Genomic DNA, 10,942 nt, shown 5'->3' with positions numbered 1-10,942 from the left:
AAAGTCCTCATTAACAAAATGAGAGCAGGTGTTGGATATAAAAGGTTGCACTAACAAGCTTCTGCTGCCTTTTGTTAGGTCCCTGGTCCATTGGCTTGACGCCTCGAACAGTGGGAGTAACCCGTCTTATCAATGTCTTCATACACAGCCTTCTCTGTGAGTGGGCTCACAGTTGAGTTCTGACATGTACCACCCCTCTAGTATATAGCAGTGTCAGAATATAGTACTGCTTAACTTTCCCCTCCGTCTCTGGGGTGTATGCAGACACTGGAAGGCAGGAATGATCCCTAATAGCAACCCCCATAGCAACATAAAGGTAACACAATGGCATGAATAAAGAGATACAGCTAATCCATAGGACCCCTTTCTAAATAGTCCATACAAGCACATATTGTACAAATACAGTGCAAGAGGCATGATAATGGGACCTGATCAAGCAAATACTATCGGAGCACAACCATGGCTATAAATACATCAATGGACAAGGACAAGCTAACAATAATTTCTCTCGTGACAGTCCCAGGTTTTTGTACTTATGTAATACCGTCTCCTCTCCAACTCTTGACTGCTGTCTCTTGCAATTGAGTTGCTTTACTAAAACACTGCAGTAAGACACCATTGCAGGTATGGTCAACACCACTAAAATGGCTGACAGAGGACCCTGAAAGCAAGGTCACAGCCTGAGGCAACATTCCCCTGCTACCAACAACCTTGCGGAATCAGGACCATTGTGCATAGGTTTAGAGTGTACAACTTTTAATTCAATGCAACCCCCATTCCCTAAACTACTGCACATTTCATCATTCCTTTCATATTCAATTGCAAACCTTTTACAATCAGAGGGGGGCTCAAATAAATGCAGAATAGGGGGAAAAACACAGCAGAAAGAATATTTTATTATATAACCCCTTTGGAGATCCCTAAGAGAGAAGGTGCATGCACACTAAAGGACTGCATTGACTATAAAAGAGATCACATGACGGCAATTGAATGTCAGAAATACATTTCATCCCAAAACATTATTGACTTCTATGGCACACTGTTTGTTCTACCTGGCAGGAAATTGAATTCATAAAAAGAAAGAAACCCCCTCCCATAGGAGGACTTCAGAAACGCACAGGAAGAAAGCTTTTTTTTTTTTTTTTTTTTTAAAGGACTAAATTTAGTATGCACAAGGTTTCGATCCCAAAAAAGGACTACATTTAGTATGCACAAGGTTTCAATCCCTTTTAGCTACCTTTTTTAACACAAAAATACAGCTAAAAACCCTTCCTCACAGCTTGTGGTAAAATGGAAGCTGATGTTTACACTTCCCTGTGACCCTTCTACACACTTTGAAGGTGACACACACTTTTTGTCCAGTGTTAAGCCCTTTGGCTCTTTCCTATGAGTACATTTCAGAGAATCCTTATCCCTCATATTCCACAGGACCACCCAGGACAGGGGGAGTGCATGATGGGATATGCGGTCTTCAGGCAAGGTAAATATAGGGCTGTCCTGAGACCAGTTGGTATCCATGTCCCACATTCTCTGAGGTTCCAATTGTAGTCTCACCCCACTTCTATAACATGTCCTTGGCATAGTACATTCCAGTATCTGTGAAGATCTCCTGCCTGCCAGCCCTTTAAAGGCAATATTCATTACATTGGTCATGGGCAAAATAGTCCTCTATATAGTTCACCTCTTCCAAATTCCCTTAATCAAATCCTCCCCCCTCCCCCCACCCTCACTGTAAACAACACGGATGGGAGATTTTCACCGATATGAGACCCATGTCAGTGTTAAACAAACCGCGCACCACAAGGAATAAAACCAGTCGGAGATTGTTGTCATCCTGTCTCTGGGCTGACGCCAGAGAAGGAAACCTTATTGAGATGGAGAGGATACCTGCCATTGACGAAATATAGCAAATACTCGTTTTGACTTGTCGTGAGGACCCTGGAGGAACAAAAAGACACAGAAAGGTTAGACACTTTGTATATAGCTCAGAATGTACAGGCACATACTCATGGAGACTGCTGTTATTCACATTGCCCAACTGTAAACAGTAGGAAACTCAAATCATATTTTCATAGTGGTTCAATTTATGTTAAAGTAGTGCTGGCAGTACAGCTTACAGGAAAGGAGCAGACATTTTCAAGGGTGTGTTAAATCATTTCTTTGCATATTGTGAGAAAGGTCCTCTGAGCAGCTCAATGACAGTGAAGTCTACCTGGAAAATAACTATCATCTTCTCACTGATGTTGGGACTCTCACCTGGGAGGGACTGCTTCCCACTAGGCCCGAACTCTTCTTCATGGGCAGGAGCAGGTTGAGAGCGGCCTTCCAGCCTGGTTGGTGTTGCTCTGAGTCGCCGTCTAGGAAGGGGATGTCGGCGGGCCTGGCGTTCTCTTTTCCTAAGTTCACCCAGGGACACCAGTCTCTGTGCTGGGCTAGAGGGTCAAATACATTCCTGTGCAAGGGGCCCTCCTGGAACAAGAGAGAAAGGAACACGTCAATAGGAGAGACGACAGCAGCTATGGTGTGATGCACATTCTCACTCTGAAGAACAATTTGGGCAGTTGGATAAGTATGCAACCAGAGTGAAGTGCTTCAAGCTGAAATATTAAGAAACATACTGAAATGAAGGTACGCTAACAATGTAGTCTAAAATCTGTACACACACACACACACACACACACACACACACACGTATACACAGACAGACGCCTGGGTGTAGTGTGTGAACAAAGTAGGGCAGGGCCTTACGGGGCTGCAGGCGGTTGAGAGGCACATGCGTTTGTGCTGGGGGCTGGTGGCGCCCTCTCCCCCGGCGCCTTCTCCCTGGCTACGGCTGCGGGTGGACGGCCTCTTGCCCCGGGTCAGGGGGCCGGGGCTGGGCGGCTCCTCGCTGGGGCTGGGGGAGTCCCTGCTGCGTGTGCGGACCACCATTGGGGACGGACTGCCCTCCGCCTGCGAGGACAGACGTACAATCAACAGAGCAAAGTGTGCAACAAACAGGTCCGGCATGCACGGGCGCCTGGTTGTAGTTGAAAGTGGGGGTGCGAGGTGAGTCAGTGCAGACCTGCCCACCTTTGGAAAATATTTTGAGCACTGCTACAATGTGGGCTGGTAAATGTTGGCAGACGCACAAAGTTGTTGGCTTACATCACAGGAATTCCCCCCCAGAGACAAGGGATCAATAAGGTACTATCTATCTATCCGTCTCATTTCAGGAACTGAACGTTAGGCTGATTTGGTGTCTTCTTGAAATTGACATCTGACCTTTCCTAAAAGTTGAATCAAATGGAAAAGGAGGAAATGGAGAGCACAGACATCCATTCCATGAATGCATGCATGCTTGCGTGTGAGCAAGCAGGACATCACTGTAATATTCTGGCCAAATACAAGTTTCTACGTTTTGACAACTTAGAAGCTTGCCTCATATACAAAGCCTTACACGGCCTAGCACCTCCTCCAAGCAAATTTATTAAACAGAGCCGACAGTGGCTCCTACGCCAGGGCCACCAGAGCCTCTGCTAGAGGTGACTGTGACATTCCCTACAGGCAGGGGTGAAAATTAACTTTTTGGCTCACGGTGAGTCACCTGCCAAGGGGACTGTAGATGAAAAAATCTACCGGACAAGTATTTATCTTTTTCAGATAGCCTTCCGAATTCTAGTCGCCAATTGGAAACTTTACCTGCATTTGGCCGGTGGCAGGTGTTAATTTTCAGCCCTGCCTACCACCTTTGGTCAGACTGTTCTATCTGTCAAAGATAGCAATGTATGGAATAGCCTACCGCTGACAGTTAGAGAATGCCCCAAGTACAGCACCTTTAAAACCCACTTGCAGATGGCTATAGTCAAACCAGACTTTTACACACTTGTAGTTGTGCGAAACAATGTATTTGCGGTGAGTGTATTACTATGTGATCTGCAATACTCCTTTTATATGTGTACTTTATTTCTCATACTATCGATAGAACGCAGACACGGCTCTTGAAGGGTCAGCACCTTAAACTGTGGTACAGCACTTAAAAAACCTCTACAGCACGTACAGCACTTTAAATGTCAACATTTTATAATGATGTACAACACCTTCTAGCGACTATTCTGTGTACATAGGCACAAACGTACAGCACTTTGTCTGCCCCATTGTGTAATGCTCCTCTGTATGATGTATACCTCGATATGTGATTGTGATTTGTGATTTGATGTGTACTGTACTGTGATGTTTACTGCATGTAAAATATTTAAAATATATAAATACATTGCTGCATCTACATCTTATTAGAGCAACAGATGGAAATTAGCCTCTGGCTACACTTACAATTGCATGTACATGCCTTTGTTTTAGAAATGTTCATTACGTTGTACTGTCCTTACCAAATAAACTTTAAATAAAACATGAAAATAAATGAATACAACTTTGGTATTGCTGCATTTGTTAGGTCGAAGACATTATGCCAGTCCAAACCCTGTCTCTGTGACCTTCCTATGTCAAAATATGGCCATTTAAATTCCCCCGATTGACTTGGGGGAATTTTACGTTCCTGAGCCTAAGTACAAACTAGAAAGGGTGCTCAGAGAGCACAGGGCTCCGTCCATTAATGCATTTTGTTGGCGTAATCGTGTTGAAATGGTTAATCTCACTCCTCAGTATAAATACAGCACACTTGCACCATTGAAGAGTAAGCTTTTTGGTGGTGTAACTGATCGTGGTGTTTATGAGAGGTGGTCATGTATGAACACAACTGAACATACTTGTGTAATTTTTTCAATCAGCCATTATAGACAATAACAGAAGACATCATTTCTGTATATAGTTTTGTAACTTAGTCCAGTGTTCATTCCTCTGGGGGGTAAAAAAGAACAGGCACAAGCCCAGTGTCCATGCCTCTGGGAGGGGTAGATGGGCACTAGCCCAGTGTCCATGTTTCTGGTAGGCCTTTTCCACCAAGAAGGAACTGGTTCGGAACCTAATTTTGAACGGTTCCGAGCATTTAGACCAAAAATAAATGAGTTTGAGAACCCAAAAGTTGGTTCTGAACCGGCACCAAAAAATAGTAGGTTTTTCAGCGCGAACCGTGACGATATCGCAGGCGTGGTCTATAGATTTGCTGTAAACAACTGTGCTTTACTCCATGATAAGAGTGGTAATCGACCGCTTCAGCTATGTGTAAATGTGCGCTGGGAAGGCTCCCAAGGGTGAATCTCTCTATGCTAAGTGCCAACTATCTGAATCACATTGCCTATATCTCCAGGCTGCTGACGTATACGGTTCCGCTCAAAACTGGTCGAAACACGGGCCCGTTCCGTTTTTGCGTAATCCTGCTAAACAAACCAAGAACGAAAAAAACAACCAACACATGGCACCGAAAACATTATCTCTCGCCCTGCACTGTCGCAGAGGTAACAAAACTGACTTGAGGTGCCTTTGCCTCAATGGCAGATGTTTGGGTTGCAATGCAACAGACTACGGTTACGTCCATGGTAGGGTTGCTGAAGGTGGGAATTCAGCAATTACTTATTGGCACAGCCCCATTAACGGGTGTGAGGTGTGAGATTGGTTTAGAGAGACCGCATATGATCCAAGACTTTGTGTCTTTGTGAATTTGTTATGTTATCCTCCACTTTAGGCTGACTGATATCTCCATTACCTGTAATTCTTGGGTCTCTTTCTCTCCTTCTCCACCTTCTCCCTGAGTCTGCACTGTCAGCACATCATTCTACATTGGACAGCAATATACAGTACTTATGATTTATAAACACACTGAGCTGGTTTGAAATCACAATCGTTATGCTATTCTTTAGAGAATGGGAGAACATATGATTCAAGTATTGTGTCTTAACCTGTTATGTTATCCTACACTTTAAGCTGACGGATAATTCCACTAACTATAACTGGAGAAAAATGTAGACCTGACAGTGAAATTCCACCCAACCTAACCAGTCCAGCTGGAGCTGTGAGGCGTCTTGCTGCCTGAGGCCTAGATACCTGCTCAGAGCCTTGGGAGCGGGTCGTGTCCTGACTCCTCAGCTTCATGCGGCAGGGGGTGAGAGGCGGGGAGGGTGAGGTGGGGGTCAGCCTGTCCCCACGGCCTTCCTGGGTAGGGGTCGGAGTGGAGGGCGTGGTGGTGCTTAGATGGTGGGGGTTGTCAGCCTCTCCCACTGTGCCCTCCATCTGGTGGAAGTTCCACAGGCCCACCTTCCGCATGCAGTAGGAGCAGGTAAGGATGGGCAGATTCATGGCGTGCAAAGCTGGGCTGCAAACACCAACAGAGATCATCATGTAAAGCCAATCGTATTTTCATAATGACCAGATATAAGATCATTTTGATCATTTTGATCAAATGTATATTGATCTTTTCCCGTGTCTAACCTCCCGGCCCAGCCACAGAGGGCAACGATGCAGGCAGCAACTTGGACAGCCAAAGCCTCAGATGTTGGGGTCCTGCCTAGCTTCTTCTGCTCCTGCTCAATCAGCTGCAGTAGAACACTGATGACATCCTCTGTCAAAGACTGTCAAAGAGAGAAACTCTGTGTTAACTGGTTATCTCCATCTGTAGTCGTGTTTGTCTCACAAATGTTGTGCAGGGAACTAATTCACTTCCCTTCAACCTTATCTGTAAAGATCAAGGAACAATACTATTTCCACCACTCTCCTCGTTTTTGTAATTAAATTCAGTTAGTGAAGAGGATAAAATGTCTTCAATGTCCTTACCATGGCTTTTAGTTGTTCCGGCTTCATGGCAGGCAGCTGTTGCTCCAGAGCACAGGCACTCTGAAAACGCTCGAGGAAGGCACTGAGCAACACAGAGGGCTCATTCGCTGGGATTAGCCAAAACCGGTCTGAAACGAAAACAACACAACCACATTAATCTTTCCTGACAGCCATTGACTAGTCCTAGAGTTAGCTCTGGCTTCTTCTGAGATTGCAACCACACATCCTGCAAAAATGGAACAAGAAAGGAATATCAAATCACACAACAATGCAATAGGATAGTCAAAAAAGTATATTACCTGGGCATGGGAAGTCGGGCCAAGGACAAAATTTCTCATGCTGTGTCTGTAGTTGCTTGGATATCTCTGCAATGCGTGATTCATCTATGCAGAGGAGAGAGGAGGTTAACTTGTACTGCTAAGACACCTGAAACAAAAGACAACAATGAAGAGGTCCGAATATAATTAAAAACAGTAGTCTTTAAAGGACAATGCTCGTCTTTGACAACCTGGACCTTATTTACGACATATTATAAGACGTTTGACTCACCGAGATCACTTTGGTGTAGTTCGGAGGCATGTAGAAGAAATTTAAAATCCAGCGCGAGCCAGTATATCCATGTAATGGCGGTGGTCGGGGCACTTAGAATGCAGTTTCGAAAAATCTATTTTCTGCCGCGAAACGGTTGTTTTCATCAATCTGTCTTGATGAATCGCTAGTTGTGCTTACATAGAGCATGCCTGTGGTGGTTTTCACATGCCCTGATCTTTAGAAACGTCTTTCGAAACGAAATAGCTTCCTCACTTGCTCCAGCACTAATGCGCACAGCGCGCAATCGTTGCTCGAGCACGCTGTGCGCATGCGTGCTGGAGCAAGTGAGGAAGCTATTTCGTGTCTAAAGACGTTTCTAAAGATCATATTACAGAGGCATGTGAAATACCACAACAGGCCTATGCTCTCTATGTAAGCACAACTAGCGATTCATCCAGACAGATTGATGAAAACAACCGTTTCGCGGCAGAAAATAGATTTTTAGAAACTGCATTCTAAGTGCCCCGACCACCGCCATTACATGGCTATACTGGCTCGCGCTGGATTTTAAATTTCTTCTACATGCCTCCGAACTACACCAAAGTGATCTCGGTGAGTCAAACGTCTTATAATATGTCGTAAATAAGGTCCAGGTTGTCAAAAACGAGCATTGTCCTTTAATGTGGTCAGACTCACATTTAAGGTAGTCCAGTGTTGGCTGGAGTGATGCACAAAGAAAAGCCTGGCAGCTGGAGCATTTCAGCATGTCACAGCTCACGTTGATCCAGCCATAGCTGGCACACCTCAGGGGAGAGAGGGCCCGGGGTTTGCCTGCCCATCTCAAACAGTGTTCACACTAAGGAAGCGTTTTACTCACAAATTGACACACCAAAAATGATTTAGCCTGTTGCATAATTAGGAAACGTTGGATGTTTGTCAACCACAAATTATAAATGTAATAGCATGAATAGGATATTCTAAGCAAGCATTATGCACATCATGTGAGTGGACACAGACAACTGGTAACACCTTGACAACTGTATGAATGCTCCCCAAAAAATACAATGTTAGACTAGTTACTGAAATATGCAAAGGATATTGAATAGGACTCGACTCTTGTGAAAAATGCATCTTTGTTGGCTGATTCACGGGGAACTTTAGTGATGCCATTTGGTTCCGCTGTATTCCAATTCCCCTGCACTCTGAAAAACAGAAGCAGTATAACGTTAAAAGTTATAGGCCTATGAGAAATTAAAGGGGTTTTGCTTTTAGTACATCGTGTCCCATTCTCTACTTTCTGACGTTACCATAATCTATGCGCCCACATGTGGACACGTGACCACAATAGAAAAAATAGTGAATCGAACACGTTTATGCCGACAACTATTAGCACAAATAATAATATTGCAGGTATTGTGCAACATATCAGCAAAGGCATTCGCTAATGATATCTAGTTCAGGTTAATAATCACGGCGTTATCATGGTGTGTATATGACATGTGCAGGGCTGATTACGTAACTGTGTGTGATCCATGTGTACATTATGTTTCCAAATAGATTGTGAACGAACAGAATAGAAAAGGCGCTGGGATAAATAATTTTAGATAATTCTACCTGGTTTTCTACTTGTTTGCTACTTTTTTGTCATGTGTAATCGAGCGTTTAGGCTACTAATCGTTCGTGAAAACTGGAAGTTCTTTTGATCGCTCGCTGGGCTACTAGCTAACTAGCGAAGTAAACTGTCTCGCTCCCCTTTTCTAATCAAATAAATTGCATGTGCTCGTTTTCAAAAACATACCCATTTGATCTGTTCTCCTCTGATACCACACCCTCGTTGAGAAGTTCACGCACTTTCTCTGGAGACGCAAAAGCAGACTTAAATGCTTTGCTTGAATTGTCAAGACGATTTCCACGACTGCCGAGAGTCGCCATGATTGGTTCTGAACATAAACTATTCCCCCCCGGCAACAGAACTCTATCAACATTACAGTTCCGCTCAGCATACCCAGAATATCGAGGTAATTCATTGGTAGAGAACCAAGGGAAAATGTGTCTTCCAGTGTCATCCTCTTTTTTAAATGATTTCATACCTATTAAGAGTAATAATAATAATGATGACGACAACAATAACAACAACGATAATAATAACAATAACAACAGCGATAATAATAACAATAATAATAATAATAATAATAATAATAAAACAGCAATAATAATATTAAAAAATATATACATTTTTAATCAACAAGACAACAGGATCACTGTGATGTGAAAACAGCCACACTTCTCAATACAAATTATAAAATATCCCAGCTATACAATAGCATTAATAAAATTAAGAATATATTTAAGACAAGAAAGAAAGTTAATGTAGTTAACTTTATCGTTCTGTATTTGTTTAAATAGCTTGTTGCTTTTAAGGATAGAGTCCATATATTACAGTAGAATCTATTTTCTATTAAAACTGATAGCGTATTTATCCTTTTCTTTACCTTGTGTTTGATTATTTCTTGTGTTATTTGTGTGTGCTGAACTGTACTGTTTGGTCTGAGGTCTAAAGGTAAATGGACTACACTTATATAGTGCTTTTATTTAAAGCACTTTACAATGGCTTCTCATTCACCTGTTCACACACACACATTCACACACCAATGTGAGTTGTGTCAGTTGCCATGCAAGGTGCCAGCCTGCTCATTGGGAGCAATTTGGGGTTCAGTGTCTTGCCCAAGGACACTTCAACATATGGACAGGGGGAGGCGGGATTCAAACCAATCATTGGACAACAGCCACAACTGAATCTGAGCTTAGAGGCTGAGGTCTGGGGTCTGAGGTCTAGAGGCTGTGGGCTAGAGTCTGAAGTCTAGAGGCTGAGGTCTAGAGGCTGAGTACTAGGGTCTGAGGTCTAGATGCTAAGGTCTAGAGGCTGAGGTTAGAGGCTGATGTCTAGGGTCTGAGGTCTAGAGGCTGTGGGCTAGAGTCTGAGGTCTAGAGGCTGAGTACTAGGGTCTGAGGTCTAGAGGCTAAGGTCTAGAGGCTGAGGTTAGAGGCTGATGCCTAGGGTCTGAGGTCTAGAGTCTGAGGTTAGAGGCTAATGTCTAGGGTCTGAGGTTAGGGTCTGAGGTCTAGAGGCTGAGGTCTAGAGTCGGAGGTTAGAGGCTGAGGTTAGAGTCTGATGTCTGGGTCTAAGGTCTAGAGTCTGAGGTTAGAGGCTGATGTCTAGGGTCTGAGGTTTGGGGCTGAGGTCTAGAGGCTGACGTCTAGAAACTGAAGTCTAGTCTAACCTGAGTCTGAGGTCTAGAGGTTGTGGACTAGAGTCTGAGGTCTAGGGTCAGAGGTCTAGAGGCTGAAGTCTAGAGGCTGTGGGCTAGAGGCTGAGGTCTAGAGTCTGAGGTCTAGGATCAGAGGTCTAGTCAGAGGTCTAGAGTCTGAGGTCTAGGGTCTGAGGTCTAGTCTGAGGTCTAGGGTCTGAGGTCTAGTCTGAGGTCTAGGGTCTGAGGTCTAGTCTGAGGTCTAGGGTCAGAGGTCTAGTCTGAGGTCTAGTCTGAGGTCTAGTCTGAGGTCTAGGGTCTGAGGTCTAGTCTGAGGTCTAGTCTGAGGTCTAGTCTGAGGTCTAGGGTCTGAGGTCTAGTCTGAGGTCTAGGGTCAGAGGTCTAGTCTGAGGTCTAGTCTGAGGTCTAGGGTCAGAGGTCTAGTCTGAGGTCTAGGG

General features: G+C 44.1%; 1 protein-coding gene across 2 annotated transcripts; it reads right to left on the bottom strand.

Annotated features, from left to right (window-relative positions):
* Window positions 1–848: 848 nt before the first annotated feature.
* On the bottom strand, window positions 849–9,168 carry zc3hc1 (zinc finger, C3HC-type containing 1; the record flags this gene model as incomplete). 2 transcript variants are annotated; one of them, XM_084448175.1, is made up of 11 exons in its annotated part: window positions 849–1,938; window positions 2,257–2,469; window positions 2,749–2,952; window positions 5,642–5,710; window positions 5,980–6,247; window positions 6,364–6,503; window positions 6,706–6,833; window positions 7,005–7,088; window positions 7,933–8,083; window positions 8,336–8,438; window positions 9,035–9,168. In XM_084448175.1, the coding sequence occupies 11 exons, from the start codon at window positions 9,166–9,168 to the stop codon at window positions 1,867–1,869; spliced, it is 1,566 nt and encodes a 521-aa protein (XP_084304301.1). In that variant the 3' UTR covers window positions 849–1,866. The 2 variants fall into 2 exon arrangements, with proteins under 2 accessions (XP_084304301.1, XP_084304302.1); XM_084448176.1 differs by lacking the exon at window positions 5,642–5,710.
* Between the last annotated feature and the right edge of the window lie 1,774 nt (window positions 9,169–10,942).

Source organism: Borostomias antarcticus, assembly GCF_949987555.1.
Source record: "Borostomias antarcticus genome assembly, chromosome: 13".
Taxonomy (NCBI): Eukaryota; Metazoa; Chordata; class Actinopteri; order Stomiiformes; family Stomiidae; genus Borostomias; species Borostomias antarcticus.
This window is presented reverse-complemented; position numbering and strand designations above follow the sequence as displayed.